Source organism: Thalassophryne amazonica, chromosome 3 (assembly GCF_902500255.1).
Source record: "Thalassophryne amazonica chromosome 3, fThaAma1.1, whole genome shotgun sequence".
Lineage (NCBI taxonomy): Eukaryota > Metazoa > Chordata > Actinopteri > Batrachoidiformes > Batrachoididae > Thalassophryne > Thalassophryne amazonica.
This window is the reverse complement of record NC_047105.1, coordinates 142,869,220-142,889,700: the sequence shown is the minus strand read 5'-3', so window position 1 is coordinate 142,889,700 and position 20,481 is coordinate 142,869,220. Positions and strand designations below refer to the sequence as shown.

At 46.7% G+C, this 20,481-nt stretch overlaps 1 protein-coding gene across 1 annotated transcript in view; it reads left to right on the top strand.

The window, feature by feature from the left end:
- Positions 1-20,481, top strand: part of phactr3b (phosphatase and actin regulator 3b) — a 166,266-nt gene that overhangs the window by 54,249 nt on the left and 91,536 nt on the right. The window contains exons 5-6 of the mRNA XM_034167497.1: positions 300-542; positions 3,147-3,354. Coding sequence (XP_034023388.1) covers positions 300-542; positions 3,147-3,354 — 451 coding nt within the window. The remainder of the gene's footprint in view (positions 1-299; positions 543-3,146; positions 3,355-20,481) is intronic.

The window sequence follows — 20,481 nt, the reverse complement described above, 5'->3', positions numbered from 1 at the left end:
ATGGGAAGCTGGTACGTTTACGCTCTATGAGCGCGCTGCTCTTGTTCTGTTTATTGTGTTGTGTTTGTGGACTGTCGGCTTTAATTCAACCTGAAGTTTCAGTTCTAGTTCACCAGAAAGCACATGAGAGGCTTGAGACAAGTTTTGATCGGTTCGCTCGTCCTTCTGTTGAATTCCGTCATTAAAATTCCGGGGTGCCCATCATCCTGACCAGGACTGTGTCTCTGTTTGGCCACTAGGTGGAGACAGAGGCCCTGGAACAAATAGAACCTTTGTGTTCTGCTGATTTTTAATTTCAGTGCAGTGTGTGAGTGAAGACCCACAGACAGCTGGAGGTCCCAGTCAGAGTGAGGAGCCTGAGGACCAGCCCGAGGACCAGCCCGCCTCCCTCAGCGACCCCGGGGACGAGCAGCCGGTGGAAGACGTGCAGAGCGCCGAGGGGAAACAAGAGGCCACCAGGGTCCAACTCCAGAGACGAGCCAGCAGCCCTCCTCCACCCAACCTGCCCGTCAAACTGCTCACCAGACTGGGCAGCCTGGACGGTGAGTGGGCCGGTCCTTCTGCCCAGCACGTGCCAACAACCAGAGCTTCATGTCACATATAGAAAGAGCACAGGATCAGATAAAACAGCCCACTACAAGTCCTTTAGTCCTCCACGTGTTCTGAATATGAGCACAGTCTGACTTTGGAGCTCCGAGTCCGTGGCGGCTCTTTCTTTCACCAAAAATAATTACTTCAGTTTTATCTTTTTTGTTGTTGAAAAAAAAAAAACAGTGCACTTATTCTGGAGGTGGGTGGGACTGTAGTCCCCTGGTCACGTGATTACGAAAATCAATATCACACAAAGTGGCGAGCAGGGTATTGTTTTCAGTGGTGTGTGTGTGGGGGGGGGGGGGGGGGGGGCGCATGTGTGTGAGACTGTGGACAAGATAAATCAAAAATGGCTGGACGTATTTATTTCAGACTTTGTGGGAATATTATCAACATGAATATCAATATGTGGTCAAAGGTCAAGTCAAGCATGGCCCAAAAACACAATTTTTGTATATCTAAACAACAAGCCTAGATGGATGATCTAAAGCACATATTGATCCACAAAAATATGATTGATTGGGATGAATGACATAGAGTCAAAAACACCATTACGGACAGATGTATATTTAGTTTTACATTTATTTCATGCATAGTTCAGTGTTTCTGAAATGCTTTCAGGCCAAGGACAACTTTAAACACTAAAATAAAAAAAACCCCTCACAGACCACCTAACTCCTCAAATACCCCAAAACAAAAAGGTCTGCTTACCACTCCAACAGTATATTAAATTACAACCTAATAATCACAGCTTTACACATTTGACAAACACTTTTGTTAGAATATGATCATTTAAAATGTGATATTTTACCAAAATCGTCACAGACCACGAGGGGTTTTAACGGACGCTTCGTGGTCTATATTAATATATACCTCATGATATATGTATTAAGTCCATGGACTACTCTTTGAGAAACACTGGCATAATGTATGCAGCAGCCGTCTGATTCCTTTCATGATGGTAATGCATTTTATTTTTTTCCATAATCTTGTGGGAGCATGTCGTTATGAAACACAACTGGGCCCAAAAATGGAGCCTTGGGGGACACACATGTCATTCTTGCTTGTTCAGTTGTGTAGGTATCTGTGGACATAAAGTCGTCCCTGTCTGTTGTGAAAGTGTCGTGACACGGACCCACAACAGGGGGCGTTAATGAACGGACAATGGATAAGCCAAAAGTAACAATTTAATGTTGTGAATCACACAACGACGTACAGACAATAACAATATAGTGACTGTCAATCATACACCAGGTGACGTGTGGGCAGGCTCGACGATAGAAGACGCCTGGCGAGAGAAGAGCCAGATCCACACAGCTTCCACCGCCAACGGAGCTGAAGAACACCGGAGCCGCCAAGCCCTGCGCCCCAGGTGGCCGCTGTCTTCAGCAGTCAGACCCGGTACTGCTGGCAGAAAACAGAGACAGTCCTGATGAGTGTGAGGTCGCACACTCAGTAATCCCACAGTCTGTATTCAGTTAGGAGGGAGCACCTCCACCTCCAATCACACACTCGTGCAGCTCCTGTCTAACCACTTATCTGGTTGGGGTGTGAAGCGAAGCCGTCGCTGATCACACCAAACGCCAATCCCACAGACAAGGACACACCACAGGAAAACGGCTGCAAAGAAGTTCAGATTATTACTCAATGTTTTTGAGTCAGCAGAGACAATTACCTGATTGGTAGTTGATTTCTTGGCGAGGAGGTGGAGTCGCAGTCCGGCCTTTATGGAGATGGTGATGAGTTGGCTGAGCGACAGCTGGTGCTGATGAAGAGTGACAGCTGTCACTCCCAGTGGCTCCGACGCCCTCTCGTGCTTGAAGCCCGCACTCCAAGCAGGGCGCCATCTGGTGGTGGTGGGCCAGCAGTACCTCCTCTTCAGCGGCCCACACAACACTGTCCTTTAAGTAGGATTGTAACCAGTTTGTGCCGGAGAGGTCCACCAGGTTTTCCCTTTGATCTCGTCATGTGTTGCAGTCACCTGTGTCGATTGCAGCACTGAGATCCAGTGATACAAAGACTGATGTTCTTTAGGTGGATATCACTGAAGACCTGAAGTAGAGCCGTTTCAGTGCAGCGGTGTGGTCGAAATCCTAACGTGAAGACATCAAAAAAGTTATTTAGTTAGTGCCAAGAAGTAGTCAAATACTTGATAAGTTGGAGCTTTTTTTTTTTATAATTTTTTGCTGTGTCAAGGTTCAGGTTGTTGTTGTTGATTTTGTTTTTTTTAATTTATTTTTTTTATGAATGGCTTGATGACTGCATGTTTCAGGGTCAGAGGGAACAACACACCTGAACAAAGGAACATCTTGACAATTTCAAGAATATCCGACGCTGTACAATTACAAACACTTTAGAAAAAACTGCGGAGCGTCAAGGCAGGAGGATTTCAGGTGTTGCTGAATGTCCTCAGAGGTCTCGTGGATGGAACTGAGTAGATTCTTGAGTTGGGTTCAGGGGCCACCCCTGTCCTCTTTGTGACATGGAAACACTAACTGCTTGTCTACATTTCTGAATTTTGTCAGAAGTCATATTTTGGTCGTGTTCCTGCTCAGGTGCTCTTCCTGTGCCAGTGAAAAAGTCCCCGGCCACCCTGCCCAGGAACTTCACGCTTCCAAAAGACCACCACAGCTCCCTGCTGAGAGGACGGATCTCCACACCGACTGGGTCGCCTCACCTGGGGATTCTACACCCACACCTGCCCCATAGCTGTATCATCGAGGAGTTACATCAAGCTCTGGCCACCAAACGCAGACAGGACAGGTCAGAGGTCAAAGATGAGCATGAACATATGACTCTAGTTTCCACACTGATGCACGTGGTTGATACTTTTATTTTTGGCTTTGATGCATGCTGTGATATGAGTCTCCTAAATCTGTTTTATTGTCATGGTTTGTTTTTTTAAATTGATGAAAGCTTCATAAAGTTGTGGTTCAGACGTTTACATACACTCATCATGGACATGAATGTTGGTAATTCTGGTCTTTTAATGGTATCTTTGAACTGTTCTTGTTGTGTGTTGGGGGGGTTTGGCTGGACATTTTGGTGTTCTTTTCTTTTCTTTGCTCTCCAGGTGGTATGCAAACTGGTTTTTTGTCTGTGGAGAAGGTGCTGGCAGAAGAGTCCTTCACCCTCATCAGCATGATATGCAGCACCTGTGGATGATGCTCGCGTGCAACCTTGTGGACTTTCGGCTGGGGCGGATGATGAGATGGTGTTCTGCATTTAGGCCATGAGTGGTTTGGGCGGAATTGCCGGGAACTCGACCTTGTGATGTTCGTTTGTGAGACGCTGAGGACCGCGCCTGGGTTTGACACATCGTGCCTGTGAAGGAGGACGGGTGAGGGACACATGCTGTCAGCACACATCACAGGTGATTGATTGTCTGAATAAGTGTTAATAGTAATTTGGTATTTTGTTACGCAGTATATTTGAACATTGATGAGAATTGTGCAGCTCGCTTCTCACGGCCGTGGCGTGCAGACAGATGATCCTCCACCTGTTGTGAGAGGCTGCTCATTTACATAAAGCTTAAATTCAGACCTGAATGTGTTGCTGATAGTGTGTGCCTTTGAAGGATATTAGTTGTAGCTGTTGACTTACCTCACCTCTTCTATCCTTCACAGAGTCGGTTTGTCGTGTCCACCTGGGGGGTGTTTGCCGGTGAATGTGAGTCCAGAAGCGCTGGGCTTCGATCCCTTTGGGCGCTGGAGAGCGCGCCGTCCTTCACTCCGCCAGATAAACGCACTTTTTGTTGTACACTGAGTATTGCACAAGAAGGGGAAAATAAAATTGTTTTGTTTTTTCTGGAACCGCTTTCTGGTTATTTAGCGCTGGGTTCAGTCAGACGCAGGTCCGCTCCTCAACCCGCGTCGGCACATAACAGTTCTTTTGTTGGGGTGGAATGATTGTACAGCAAACATCATGAATGACTTTAAAAAAACAAGAACTGAATGCACAAGTTTGAGTTAATTTTGGATCTTCTCTAATCCACACAGGGTCAAATATTCTACTTTCAGGGTCAAACATTCTACATTCAGGCTCAAATTATCAGGCGTGGCACAAATCTGGTGGACACAAATGCAAGCTCACACGACTGATAGAGTTAAAAACCTTTAATGAATGCACCAGGCAGGGGTTCGGTACACGGGTGGTCCAACACCGACACAAAGGTAGCAAAAAGGCGAGAGGCTGAGACGTGGTTAAATAAACAGGCACAGGTCAAAAACACGGTGTTAGGGCTATCAGAGGCAAGGCATAACAAGGTAAAAAACGAGTCAAAATATAGGAAGGCAAAAATGGAACAAGGAACTAGGCTGGAAAGTGACACGAAATCAGAAATCAGTGAGAAGTTGGATGTCTAGAAACTTCCTACTTTTAAACTCTGATAAGACTGAAATGATGGTTCTTGATCCAGTGAGACATCGGCATCAATTTGACCAGTTAACACTCAGCCTAGGCTCATGTGTCATACATCACACTGACAAAGTGAGGAATCTTGGGGTAATTTTTGATCCTCCGTTGTCCTTTGGCCTCCATATTAGAAATATTACGAGGGCTGCTTTCTTCCACCTGCGAAATATATAGTGAAGATTCGTCCCATCCTGTCTATGGCTGATGCTGAGACCCTGATCCATGCATTTATCTCTTCTAGATTGGACTACTGCAATGTTCTATTTTCTGGTTTACTGCAGTCTAGCATTAGGGGTCTCCAATTGGTTCAAAATGCTGCAGCCAGACTTTTGACACGAAGCACAAAGTACAACCACATTACGCCCACTTTGGCTTCTCTTCACTGGCTTCCTGTCCCAGTGAGATCAGATTTTAAGGTTCTGCTACTAACCTATAAAATTATTCATGGACTGGCACCTCCCTATCTAGCTGACCTAATTAAACCTTACGTACCGGCCCGGGCTTTACGTTCTCAGGGTGCAGGACTACTTTGTGTCCCTAAGGTGAATAAGAAGTCTGTGGGTCACAGAGCTTTCTCTTATTGTGCCCCTGTTCTGTGGAATGATCTCCCTGCGTCAATAAAACAATCAGATTCTGTGGAGACTTTCAAGTCCAGACTTAAGACGCACTTATTTTCCCTTTCATATGGCTAACATATTGGTACAGTTTGTTTTATGCTTTTTACTCTTTTAATTCATTTATTAGTAATTGGAGCGTGCCGCGGCCTCAACTTCACCTAAATTCTGGGTCTTTTAGTGAAGCTTAGGGCAAGTGGCCGGCGATCACCTTAGTATTTCTTCTGTTTTTCTTGTTGATTAATGCTGACAAATTATACAGTATTTTTTGTCTTTCTGATGCCTGATTCTGTTTTTTCTCTGTTTAAGGTGCAGCTCCATCCAGTGATGGGAGTTGTATTTGTGTTGGTGATCCTCCTGTCCTGTGCACCAACAGCAATTTTTGTATATTCGTCCGTGAATTGTTCTGTGAATTATTTCTGTAATTTATGTTTGTAGCATGGCCCAAGCAGAGGGTCACCCCTTTGAGTCTGGTCTGCTTGAGGTTTCTTCCTCAGAGGGAGTTTTTCCTTACCACTGTTGCTCTGGGGGTTGGTAAGGTTAGACCTTACCTGTGTGAAGCGCCTTGAGGCAACTCTGTTGTGATTTGGTGCTATATAAAGGAAAATAAAGGAAAGGAAGGAAAGAGCAGTGAAGTGGAGAAAAGTCCAGAAGAAACCAGATGACAAGAAAATATGGGAGTGATTGGCATTCTCATGCCCACATTTATGCTGTTGTCGTTATATGTGGGGTAATAAAAAACATATGAGATTTTTCCATCTGAATTCTCGCCATCTTCTCAAACTCGTTGTGGATTGTTGTATGTTGCACATGGAAAGTCAATCACTCCCAGACAATGATACACTGAGTTCTCGTTCCCATTTTGATTTTGCATTCATCCCATTGCCCTTTTGAAGACACTTATACAATTTCGATACGATGTTAATGGGAGTTCTTTTATATGCCTTTGTCAAAAATAAAATTGTGTCATTAATTTCCACTGATAAGTGCTTATGCACTTCTTTTTCATAAAAGTGTCGTAGCTGTAGGTACCGGTACAAATCTGTTTTCAAGTTTAAACTCTTGTTTGAGTTTATCAAAGGTCTTGAAGGTTTTGCCTTCAACAAGTGTACATATTGCTGTTATTATCCTCTCTGTCCATTCAGTGAATGTAACATCTAACATATTTGGGCCAAAATTCTGCATCATAGAAGGCCATATCAGTAATTTACTATCTCCTTCCATTTTGTTTTTCTTAATCTCAAACCACGTTTTCAAAGTTTCTCCTAAAATAGCATTATCTCCCTTATGGTCTGTATATTCTTTTCCTGATAATTTTTCAGGACGTGGCACCCTACCTCAGCTGAACTCAGTATGTTTCCACTTTGGATAATATGCAGGTGAACACCAATATATTATCACAGCTGGGCTGTACAATAATAATGTTTAAAATCAGGCAGGGTGAGACCTCCCCGTTCTTTGTCTAATTGGAGAGTTTAGAATTTTATCCTAGGTTTACATTTGCCCGGATAAACCTAGATATTAGCTTGTTCCATGCAGAAAATTGAGACTCTGGGATCCTAATACGGAGTGAGAGGAAGACAGATATTCATTTTTATTGCCTCTATCCTTGACGTAAAGTCTAAAATTAAAGTAGACCAGCGTGTTACAGTATAGCTTCCAGTGATAGTCTGGATTCTGGTTGAAGGTATTGTGGACCATTCTTCTTTACAAAACATCTCAGGTTTGTTGGTTTCTGAGCATGAACAGCCCGCTTAAAATCACACCACAGATTTTCAATAATATTCATTCTGGGGACTGAGATGGCCATTCCAGAACGTTGTACTTGTTCCTCTGCATGATGCCTCAGCAGATTTTGAGCAGTGTTTAGGGTCGTTGTCTTGTTTGTCAAAGATCCAGCCCCGGCGCAACTTCAACTTTGTCACTGATTCATGAACATTGTTCTCAAGAATCTGCTGATATTGACTGGAATCCATGTGACCCTCAACTTTAACAAATTCCCAGTACACAGTAAAATGACCAGTGTAAAACAAACACATGGTCCCACTCTGGCCAGAGTAGGACCATATGTACACTGGCAGTGTTAATTTAACACTGTTGATTTTACTGTGTACCTGCACTGGCCACACAGCCCCACAGCATGATGGAACCACCTCCTAATTTTACTGTAGGTATCAAGTGTTTTTGTTGGAATGCTGTGTTCTTTTTCAGCCATGCATACTGCCCCTTGTTATGTCCAAATAACTCAATTTTAGTTCCATCAGTCCACAGCACCTTATTCCAAAATGAAGCTGGCTTGTCCAAATGTGCTTTAGCATACCTCAAGTGACTCTGTTTGTGGTGTGTATGCAGAAAATGCTTCCTCTGCATTACAGCATCATACAGCATCTCCTTGTGCAAAGTGTGCTGTATAGTTGAATGATGCACAGAGACACTTTCTGCAGCAAGATCATGTTGTAGGTCTTTGGAGCAGGTCTGTGGGTTGACTATGACTGTTCTCACCATCCTTCGCTTCAGCCTATTTGAGATTTTTCTTGGTCTGCCACTTCGGGTCTTAACTAGTACTGTGCCTGCGGTCTTCCATTTGCTCACTATGTTCCTCACAGTGGAAACTGACAGCTGAAATCTCTGAGATAGCTTTTTGTATCCTTCCCCTAAACCATGATGTTGAACAATCTTTGTTTTCAGGTTATTTGAGAGTTGTTTTGAGGATCCCATGTTGCCACTCATTAGAAGAGATGCAAAGAGGGAAAACATTTGCAAATAGCCACCTGTGTTGGGAAAGTGTAGGGACACAGACCCACAACAGGGGGCGTAAATGAACGGACAATGGAGGAAGTCAAATATGAACACTTTACTGTTGTGAATAGCACAACTCCACACAGCAGATTACAGAATAGGTGCCACAATCAATTAACAAAGGTGTGTGGGCAGGCTCGAGGATAGACGACGTCTGTCCTGAGAAGAACCGGAACCACACGATTTCCTCCGCCACCGAACCTGGAAAATACTGGAGCCGCCAAGTTCTGAGTCCCCAGGTGGCCACCGTCTCCACGTGTCGGATCTGGTACTGCTGGCGAGGAACAGAAACAATCAGATGTGGGTGTGCGAACGCCCAGTAACACTTATGGTGGATATTCCACCTCCACCTCCACAAATATGAACACAGTCTTTTACAGAACCTGAACAGTCACTTGTCTCACTGATCGTGAAGGGTGCGATCTGTCACCCTGCTGTTACCGACCAGCTCAGCCTCCCGCTGACACAAACGACTGAAACCTCCTGTACAAAGATCAGAAACACACAGTGCAGTACGGCACAGATTAAGGCTGAGAATGTTACCTCCCTAGGTAGAAGATATCTCGGCCATGAGGTGGAGATGACGTCCGGTCTTTATGGAGTGAGATGATGTAGAGTAGATGGGTGACAGCTGTCAAGAGATAATGAGTGACAGCTGTCACCCCTGGCTGTGTCCGTGGCGGCAGCGCCCTCTCGTGCCGGAAGCCCGCACTTCAGGCAGGGCGCCCTCTGGTGGTGGGCCAGCAGTACCTCCTCTTCTGGCAGCCCACACAACAACCTGTGTGGATTCACCTGTGTAAGGAGGTCAAGGGTCAATGAGCTTACCAAACCAATTTTGTGTTCCAATAATTAGTGCTAAATGTATTCAAATCAATAAAATGACAAGGGTGCCCAAATTTATGCACCTGCCTAATTTTGTTTAAATAATTATTGCACACTTTCTGTAAATACAAGAAACTTCATTTCACTTCTCAAATATCTTAGTTAGATATTTCTTAGTTAGTCTGCTATATGATATATTTAACTGAAATTTCTGATCCAGACCATCAATGATTTATAAAGGAAAATCATGAAAATTATCAGGGGTGCCCAAACTTTTGTATACAACTGGATATCTTTCTGAATTTTATTATTCATGGTACAGTAGTTAGATTCATACAGGCTATTTAAATCCTATGTGATTATTACTCCCAAATATTTTATCGATTTTGCGTCCCACTCCCCTACCACCCACCTCATTTTGGCTTGTCAGTATCTCACAAATAAAAAGTGAAATTTCCCATCTATTTAAGTCAGGGAGGAAATGCTCAAGCCTTCTAGAAAGAATTGATATAAATATTTTATAATTTACATTCAATATGGAGATCAGGCGATAAGATTCACATAACTCTTTGTCTTGACCTTATTTTGGTGTCAGTGATATCACTGCTTCTCTCCATGATGGAGGTATTTTAGCATATTTAATTTAAGAGTACAATTCAATGATTCAAGAAAAAATCTTGGACCACTCATTTGGGAAGCCATCACTCCCTGGACATTTATTGTTTTCCAAATTGCTAATTGCTCTAATTCTTTCTTTGTAATTGGGGTAGACAATGACTACGTTTACATGCCGTTAATATTCGGGTTAAGGTCAATATTCCGGTTTCTGAATCATTAGGAATAACCCGTTTACATGCTTAAGCAGACAGAGTTACTCCTGTATACCTGGTCATTGGTATCATTTGGAATATCCCCAACTAAACAGCGATGCATGTCTTCCACCGGTGCTTGATTTTGTCTGGTGTTCGTGCAAATCCTGCTTCGTATAAAACCCCTCACTACACACTTTATACACTTTTCTCAAACAGACAATATTTTCTCACTTTTCTCTCCTGTGTAAACACTCTCTTTTTTATTCTGGGCAATAAGATCATAAATAGACACACGCAGAACACAATGCGCATGCTCACTGCCTCCGGGGGTACGGATGCCGGACCCGCAAAGAATCCAAGTCATGGCCACGGAGCTCTGCGGCTGCGGTATACCGAGACCCTGCGGCGCTGTGGATTTTTTTCCACAAGAAATCTATCCTTGCGGGCTGCCTCCGCATCAAAACAGTGAGCGTAGTCTCTGGACTTGTTGCTACAGTTGGCGCAGCTCCACACAGCAGAGAGGGGGGCAGTGTGAATGGCCCGCTGTGGCGTTTACCGAGCCCGCAGACTCAGTAAGTACATCGGAAGCAGAACAATCGCGGTGATGCCGACCGGTGCTGCCTGATAAGGACACAGAACACAATGCGCTGTTTATCTCTACTTCTGTGGCGTCTGGTGGGTTGCGCGCGCCGCATACAAGTAGTTGCCGTACTCAAAAGACCAAGATTCCTTGCGGATAGGACATGCGCAGAACACAAAATAATATTCCTTTCTATGGGGATATCCCGATGCGCATTTATATGACCTGATATTCGGGTTAGAAAAGGAGTGACCCAGGGATCTTATTCAGGTTTTTAAAAACCGGAATATGAGCAAATTCTGATTTTTGTGGGTGTTTACATGGCCGTGCCCAACCGAGTTATTGCTAATATTCCAGTTATGAAAGGGTTATGAAAGGGTTATTGGCTGCATGTAAACGTAGTCAATGATTCATTTTGTATCCTTCCTATGGAAGAGAGATCAAATGATTGTAAATATTTATTAATTTTCTCTTCATTCAGTGGGTCTGAGTCCGAGTATAAAGATTTATAATATTCTTTGAAGCAGTTTTCAGTTGCCTCTGGTTTAAAAATTACAGCATTACTCAAAGGATCTCTTATTTTAAATACAGTGAGGAAAATAATTATTTGAACACCCTGCGATTTTGCAAGTTCTCCCACTTAGAAATCATGGAGGGGTCTGAAATGTTCATCTTAGGTGCATGTCCACTGTGAGAGACATAATCTAAAAAAAAAAAAAATCGAGGAATCACAATGTATGATTTTTTAATAATTTATTTGTATGTTACTGCTGCAAATAAGTATTTGAACACCTGTGAAAATCAATGTTGATATTTGGTACAGTAGCCTGTGTTTGCAATTACAGAGGTCAAATGTTTCCTGTAGTTTTTCATGAGGTTTTCACACACTGCAGCAGGGATTTTGGTCCACTCCTCCATACAGATCTTCTCTAGATCTTTCAGGTTTAGAGTTTCAGCTCCCTCCAAAGATTTTCTATTGAGTTTAGGTCTGGAGACTGGCCAGACTTCTTACGGAGTCCATCCTTAGTTGCCCTGGCTGTGTGTTTGCGGTCATTGTCATGCTGGAAGACCCAACCATGACCCATCTTCAATGCTCTTACTGATGGAAGGAGGTTGTTTGCCAAAAACTCGCAATACATGACCCCATCCATCCTCCCTTCAATACAGTGCAGTCATCCTGTCCCCTTTGCAGAAGAGCACCCCCAGAGTATGATGTTTCCACCCCCATGCTTCACGGTTGGGATGGTTTTCTTGGGGTTGTTCTCATCCTCTAAACATGGTAAGTAGAGTTGATTCCAAAAAGCTCTATTCTGGTCTCATCTGACCACATGACCTTCTCCCGTGCCTCCTCTGGATCATCCAGATGGTCACTGGTGAACTTCAAATGAGCCTGGCTGTGCTGGCTTGAGCAGGGGGACCTTGCTGCCCTGCAGGATTTTAAACCATGACAGCATCCTGTGTTACTAATGTAATCTTTGTGACTGTGGTCCCAGCTCTCTTCAGGTCATTGACCAGGTCCTCCTGTGTAGGTCTGAGTTTTCTCAGAATCATCCTAAAGCCCTGTTTACACATAGACATTTTAGTCGGCGGGTAGTATGTAGACCGAAGTTCACGGTAGTTCCGGCTGTTTTCGCGGTGGAAAGGGGTGGAGCACTTTGCCGGCGTTTTGACCGCCGTACTATCCACAGATAGGTGGATAAAACGCAGCTAAATCCGCCGTATAAAGCGATGTTTTGACACCGTAGCATCCAGCACACGTCAGGCAATGGAGGTTAATACCCAGTTCTATCCCTTACAATCACAGGTTAAGATGTGGGTGAAAATGGCGGTGTTCTGCTGTCGCCGATAATGCCCTGTGTACCGCTGGTTAATACCCAGGTTTTTACCCAAGCAACCAGGGTAAATCCTTTGCATATTAAGCACCGCGCCCAGAGTATCCAGTATAATAGGCTGGTTCTGCACACATTTTCATGATTCTGGAGTTGCTAGCAGAGCAAGAAAACTTCGACATGGACATGCCCATGGGCATTGATGAAGCTGAGGCCTTGCATGAGGCAACAGGCACCGAGATATATTCCATGTATATGTAATATAATGGAATGTACAACCCCTGGCAAAAATTATGGAATCACCGGCCTCGGAGGATGTTCATTCAGTTGTTTAATTTTGTAGAAAAAAAGCAGATCACAGACATGACACAAAACTAAAGTCATTTCAAATGGCAACTTTCTGGCTTTAAGAAACACTATAAGAAATCAGGAAAAAAAAATTGTGGCAGTCACTAATGGTTACTTTTTTAGACCAAGCAGAGGGAAAAAAATATGGAATCACTCAATTCTGAGGAATAAATTATGGAATCACCGTGTAAATTTTCATCCCCAAAACTAACACCTGCATCAAATCAGATCTGCTCCTTAGTCTGCATCTGAAAAGGAGTGATCACACCTTGGAGAGCTGTTGCACCAAGTGGACTGACATGAATCATGGCTCCAACACGAGAGATGTAAATTGAAACAAAGGAGAGGATTATCAAACTCTTAAAAGAGGGTAAATCATCACGCAATGTTGCAAAAGATGTTGGTTGTTCACAGTCAGCTGTGTCTAAACTCTGGACCAAATACAAACAACATGGGAAGGTTGTTAAAGGCAAACATACTGGTAGTGTTATGTGTCGACGCGGGTTGAGGAGCGGACCTGCGTCTGACGGAACCCAGCGCTAAAATAACCAGAAAGCGGTTCCAATAACAAAAACAATTTATTTTTTCACCCTCTGGTGCATAATAAAGTGTAGAAACTAAAACAGCGTCATTCTGGTGGAGTGAAGGCTGGCACGCTCTCCAGCGCCCAAAAGGATCGAAGCCCGGCGCTTCTGGACTCACTGTTACCGCCAAACACCCCCCAGGTGGACACGACAAACCGACTCTCTCTGATGTGTGCTGACAGCATGTGTCCCTCACCCTTCCTGCTTCACAGGCTCGATGTGTCAAACCCAGGCGCGGTCCTCAGTGTCTCACAAACGAACATCACAAGGTCGAGTTCCCGGCAATTCTGCTTGAATCACACATGGCTTAAATGCAGAACGCCATCCAATTATCTGCTTCAGCTGAAAGTCTTTAAGGCTGCACGTGAGCACCATTCACAGGTGGTGCACATGATGTTGATGAGGGTGAAGGACTCTTCAGCCAGCACCTTCTCCACAGACAAATCAGTTTTCATACCACCTGGAGAGCAAAGAAAAGAAAAGAATACCAAAATGTCCAGCCACACCCCCCAACACACAACAGGTAGACCAAGGAAGACATCAAAGCGTCAAGACAGAAAACTTAAAGCAATATGTCTCAAAAATCGAAAATGCACAACAAAACAAATGAGGAACGAATGGGAGGAAATTGGAGTCAACGTCTGTGACCGAACTGTAAGAAACCGCCTAAAGGAAATGGGATTTACATACAGAAAAGCTAAACGAAAGCCATCATTAACACCTAAACAGAAAAAAACAAGGTTACAATGGGCTAAGGAAAAGCAGTCGTGGACTGTGGATGACTGGATGAAAGTCATATTCAGTGATGAATCTCGAATCTGCATTGGGCAAGGTGATGATGCTGGAACTTTTGTTTGGTGCCGTTCCAATGAGATTTATAAAGATGACTGCCTGAAGAGAACATGTAAATTTCCACAGTTATTGATGATATGGGGCTGCATGTCAGGTAAAGGCACTGGGGAGATGGCTGTCATTACATCATCAATAAATGCACAAGTTTACGTTGATATTTTGGACACTTTTCTTATCCCATCAATTGAAAGGATGTTTGGGGATGATGAAATCATTTTTCAAGATGATAATGCGTCTTGCCATAGAGCAAAAACTGTGAAAACATTCCTTGCAAAAAGACATATAGGGTCAATGTCATGGCCTGCAAATAGTCAGAATCTTAATCCAATTGAAAATCTTTGGTGGAAGTTGAAGAAAATGGTCCATGACAAGGCTCCAACCTGCAAAGCTGATCTGGCAACAGCAATCAGAGAAAGTTGGAGCCAGATTGATGAAGAGTACTGTTTGTCACTCATTAAGTCCATGCCTCAGAGACTGAAAGCTGTTATAAAAGCCAGAGGTGGTGCAACAAAATACCAGTGATGTGTTGGAGCGTTCTTTTGTTTTTCATGATTCCATAATTTTTTCCTCAGAATTGAGTGATTCCATATTTTTTTCCATCTGCTTGGTCTAAAAAAAGTAACCGTTACTGACTGCCACAATTTTTTTCCCTGATTTCTTATAGTGTTTCTTAAAGCCAGAAAGTTGCCATTTGAAATTACTTTAGTTTTGTGTCATGTCTGTGATCTGCTTTTTTTCTACAAAATTAATGAACTGAATGAACATCCTCCGAGGCCGGTGATTCCATAATTTTTGCCAGGGGTTGTATATTCCATTATATGTGTATAGCATCATATATTCCACACTACACATATCAGGGCTCGAAATAGTATGTGCATGCGCTAGTTTGTGTTGTGTGGGCCACCAGAAGAGGAGGTACTGCTGGCCCAGCACCAGAGGGCGCCCTGTCTGAAGTGCGGGCTTCAGGCACTAGAGGGCGCTGCCGCCTCACAGGAACAGCCGAGGTGACAGCTGTCACTCGTCAACTGTGACAGCTGTCACCGATCATCTGCACTTCATCCCTGATAAAAGCAGGATGACACCTCCACCACATCGCCGAGATATCATTCTTCTAAGGAGGTAATATTCTCTGCCGTACTAAAGGAATTATAACTTACGTGTGCTCTGTTAGCAGCCGTTGTCCTGTGGAGCCTTGTCAGCTGATTGGTGGTTTGTGAGAGTGCCGACGTCTTCGCTTCTCACTCTTTCCAGATAAGTGCTTAAACAGGAGCTGCACGAGTGTGTGATTTGAGGTGGAGGTGGAATTCCCACCGTTGTTGTTACTGGGTGTACACACACCCACATTTGACTGTCTTTGCTCTTCGCCAGCAGTACCAGATCCAACACGCGGAGACGGTGGCCACCTGGGGGACTCGGGACCTGGCGGCTCCAGTATCCTTCGGGTTCAGTGGGGGAGGAAATCGTGTTGTTCCGGTTCTTCTCTAGACGGACGTCTCCTATCGTCGAGCCTGCCCACACGACACCTTTATCCATTGACTTTGTATCATTCTATAATCTGCTGTGTATGGTTGTGGCATTCACAACGGTAAAGTGTTCAAAGTTGACTCCTTCTATTGTCCGTTCATTTGCGCCCCCTGTTGTGGGTCTGTGTCACTACACTTTCACAACAGGATATCTCGGCCAGCGTCATGGACTCCGAGGGGCGTCACCCAGCGATTGAACGGCCAATGGGAGAGCAGGATGCACAGGCGTCTGCAGGAGGCGTGATTGGTGAGTTGCAGCACATCCTCACCGCCTTTATGGCTCGGTTGGATCAGATGACTGAGCAAAACATCCTCCTGAACCGCAGGGTGGAGGCTCTCTCCGCACAGGTGGCAGCGAGCGCTCAGGGCGCTGCTGCAGCTCCTCCTCCTGCCGACCTTGTGCGAGATATGAATGTTCCAGTGGTCGTTCAACAACCCCTCCCACCATCCCCTGAAGCATACATAAGCCCCCCAGAGCCGTACGGAGGTTGTGTGGAGATGTGCGCGGACTTTCTGATGCAGTGTTCGCTCATCTTTGCACAATGACCTGTGATGTACGCGTCTGATGCCAGCAAGGTGGCTTATGTTATTAACTTGCTTCATGGTGAGGCACGCGCTTGGGCTACAGCGCTTTGGGAGCAAAACTCACGGCTCCTTACCTCTTATACTGGGTTTGTGAGGGAGTTCAGAACAGTGTTTGATCACCCTAACAGAGGAGAGACCGCTTCAACAGTGCTGCTGTCAATGCGACAGGGGCGCCGGCGCGCAGCCGAATATGCAGTCGACTTCCGCATCGCGGCTGCGAGGTCCGGCTGGAATAACGTTGCGCTCCGCTCCGCCTTCATAAACGGACTGTCGTCGGTCCTGAAGGAGCACCTGGTAGCTAAGGAAGAACCGCGGGATTTAGATGGGCTTATCGATCTCGTTATATGGTTAGACAATCGGTTGGAGGAACGCCGTCGGGAGCGAGACGAAGGATGTGGCCGGGCACGCGCCGTCCCTCTCCCTTCCGGGTTCAAAAAGGTTCCGCCCTCCCCACGCTCCACAGCCGCAGCGCTCCGTGGAGCAACAGCTCCCCCTGCTGACGTTGCTAGGGAAACGCACAGGGCCAAAATGAGAACAGCTGACAGAATGAGGAGGCTGGTCCGCGGGGAGTGTTTTCTCTGCAGCTCAAAAGAGCACACACAGAAAAACTGCCCCAAACGGCCAAAACGACAACACCCGCCCTTAGAGACTGGGCTAAGGGGGGGTCATAACATTCACGTGGGACACACACATATTGCCACACGACTCCCAGTTACAATCCTGAGCGGGGATTTAACCCTTCAAGCCCCAGCACTGGTGGACACGGGGTCCAAAGGGAATCTGCTAGACAGCAGATGAGCAAGGGAGGTAGGGCTCCCTCTGGTGGCGCTTCCTTCGCCATTGCAGGTGCGGGCACTAGATGGCACTCCCTTTAATCATGCACAAGACACAACCTGTAACTCTGGTGGTGTCTGGGAATCACCGGGAGGAGATCGAGTTTTTTGTGACTCCTTCTACCTCCTGCGTGATTTTGGGCTTCCCGTGGATGTTGAAACACAATCCCCGGATTGATTGGCCGTCTGGGGTGGTGGTTCAGTGGAGCGAAACCTGCCATCGGGCGTGTTTAGGATCCTCGGTTCCTCCCGGTTTACATGCTAAGAAGGAGGTCAAAGTCCATCCCAATCTGACGGCGGTGCCGGTTGAGTACCACGATCTTGCTGATGTCTTCAGCAAGGATCTGGCACTCGCCCTTCCCCCGCACCGTCCGTACGATTGTGCCATTGATTTGATTCCAGGCGTTGAGTTCCCGTCCAGCAGGCTGTACAACCTCTCACGACCTGAGCGCGAATCAATGGAGACCTACATCCGGGACTCATTAGCTGCCTGGCTGATCCGGAACTCCACCTCCCCGATGGGTGCAGGTTTCTTTTTTGTGGGCAAGAAGGATGGCGGACTCCGTCTATGCATTGATTACATGGGGCTGAATGAGATTACGGTTCGCAACCGATACCCGTTGCCGTTGTTAGATTCCGTGTTCACCCCCTGCATGGAGCCAAAATCTTTACTAAGCTGGATCTTAGGAATGCGTATCACCTGGTTCGGATCCGGAAGGGAGACGAATGGAAGACGGCATTTAACACCCCGTTAGGTCACTTTGAGTACCTGGTCATGCCGTTCGGCCTCACCAACACGCCCGCGACGTTCCAAGCCTTGGTTAAGGACGTCTTGCGGGACTTCCTGCACCGATTCATCTTCGTATATCTGGACGATATACTCATCTTTTCTCCGGACCCTGAGACCCATGTCCAGCATGTACGTCAGGTCCTGCAGTGGTTGTTGGAGAACCAGCTGTTTGTGAAGGGCGAGAAGTGTGAGTTTCATCGCACCTCTTTGTCCTTCCTGGGGTTTATCATCTCCTCCAACTCTGTCGCCCCGGATCCGGCCAAGGTCGCGGCGGTGAGAGACTGGCCCCAACCTACGAGCCGTAGGAAGCTGCAACAGTTCCTCGGCTTCGCCAATTTTTACAGGAGGTTCATCGAGGGGTATAGTCAGGTAGTTAGTCCCCTGACAGCCCTGACCTCTCCAAAAGACCCCTTCACGTGGTCGGATCTGTTGTGTGGGAAGAGGAGGTACTGCTGGCCCACCACCACAAGATGGTGCCCTGCTTGAAGTGCGGGCTTCAAGCACGAGAGGGCGTCGGAGCAACCAGGAGTGACAGCTGTCACTCATCATCCGTACCAGCTGTCACTCATCCACTACTCATCACCACCACCATAAAGGCCGGACTGCAACTCCACCTCCCCGCCGAGAAATCAGCTACCATTCAGGTAACTTTCTCTGTTGACTCAAATCATTGAGTGATAACCTGAACTTCTTTTGCAGCCGTTATCCTGTGGTGTTCTGCCTTATCTGTGGGATTGGCGTTTGGTGTGATCAGCGACGGCTTCGCCTCACACCCCAAACCAAGATAAGTGGTTAAACAGGAGCTGCACGAGTGTGTGATTGGAGGTGGAGGTTCTCCCTCCTTTACCGAACACGGACTGTGGAATTACTGAGTGTGCGAACTCACACTCATCAGGACTGTCTCTGTTTTCTGCCAGCAGTACCGGGTCTGACTGCTGAAGACAGCGGCCACCTGGGGCGCAGGGCTTGGCGGCTCCGGTGTTCTTCAGCTCCGTTGGTGGTGGAAGCTGTGTGGGGATCCAGCTCTTCTCTCGCCAGGCGTCTCCTATCGTCGAGCCTGCCCACACGTCACCTGGTGTATGATTGACAGTCCACCATATTGTTATTGTCTGTACGTCGTTGTGCGATTCACAACATTAAATTGTTACTTTTGGCTTATCCATTGTCCGTTCATTACCGCCCCCTGTTGTGGGTCCGTGTCACGTCACTTTCACAACAGGATTTCTCGGCCAGCGTCATGGATCCCGAGGGGCGTCAACCATTGCTTGAACAGCCAATGGAAGAGCGAGGTGCACAGGCGCCAGCAGGAGGCGTGTTGGGTGAGCTGCAGCACATCTTAACCGCCTTTACCACTCGGTTGGACTTAGTTACCGAGCAGAGCAGTGTTCTCAATTGTAGGATGGAGGCTCTCACTGCCCAGGTGGAAGCGCGTGCTCAGGGCGCTGCTGCAGCACCTCCTCCTGCTGACCGTGTGCCAGAAACAGACATTCCGCTGGTCGTTCAACGAACCCCCCCACCGTCCCCTGAAGCATACATAAGCCCTCCAGAGCCGTACGGAGGCTGTGTTGAGACATGCGCGGACTTCTTGATGCAGTGCTCGCTCGTCTTTTCACAGCGTCCCGTCATGTACGCGTCAGACGCTAGCCGGGTGGCTTACGTTATAAATTTGCTTCGAGGAGAGGCACGCGCCTGGGCTACGGCGCTTTGGGAGCAGAATTCATGGCTCCTAACGGTTTATATTGAGTTTGTGAGGGAGTTCCGACAGGTGTTCAACCACCCTCATAGAGGCGAGACTGCTTCAAGTGTGCTGCTGTCGATACGGCAGGGGCGTCGGAGCGCAACGAAGTATGCAGCCGACTTCCGCATCGCGGCAGCGCAAGCCGGCTGGAATGCTGTTGCGCTCCGCGCCGCCTTTGTAAACGGACTGTCTCTGGTCCTTAAGGAGCACCTGGTGGCGAAGGATGAGCCGCGGGATTTAGATGGGCTTATTGACCTGGTTATACGGTTAGACAACCGATTAACGGAACACCGACGGCAGCAAGGCGAGGGGCGTGGTCAGGTACACGCCGTCCCTCTTCCTCCCGGGTCTGAAAGGGAGCCGACCTCCCCACGCTCCACTGCCAGGGCTCTCCACGTGACAACAGCTCCCCCTGCTGACGTTGCTATGGAGACGAGCAGGGCCAAAAAACGATCAGATCAGAGACAAAGGAGGCTGATCAGTGGAGAGTGTTTTCTTTGCAGCTCTACTGAGCACACACAGAGAGAATGCCCCAAACGGTCAAAACAGCAGCACTCGTCCTTAGAGACTGGGCTAAGGGTGGGTCACAACACCCACGTGGGGAAACCCCGACGATCTGCACGAATCCCAGTCACGATCCTGAGTGGGGATCTAACCCTTCACACCCCAGCACTGGTGGACACGGGGTCGGAGGAGAATCTGCTGGATAGCAGATGGGCAAAGGAGGTTGGGCTCCTTCTAGTGGCCTTACCATCACCATTGTCGGTG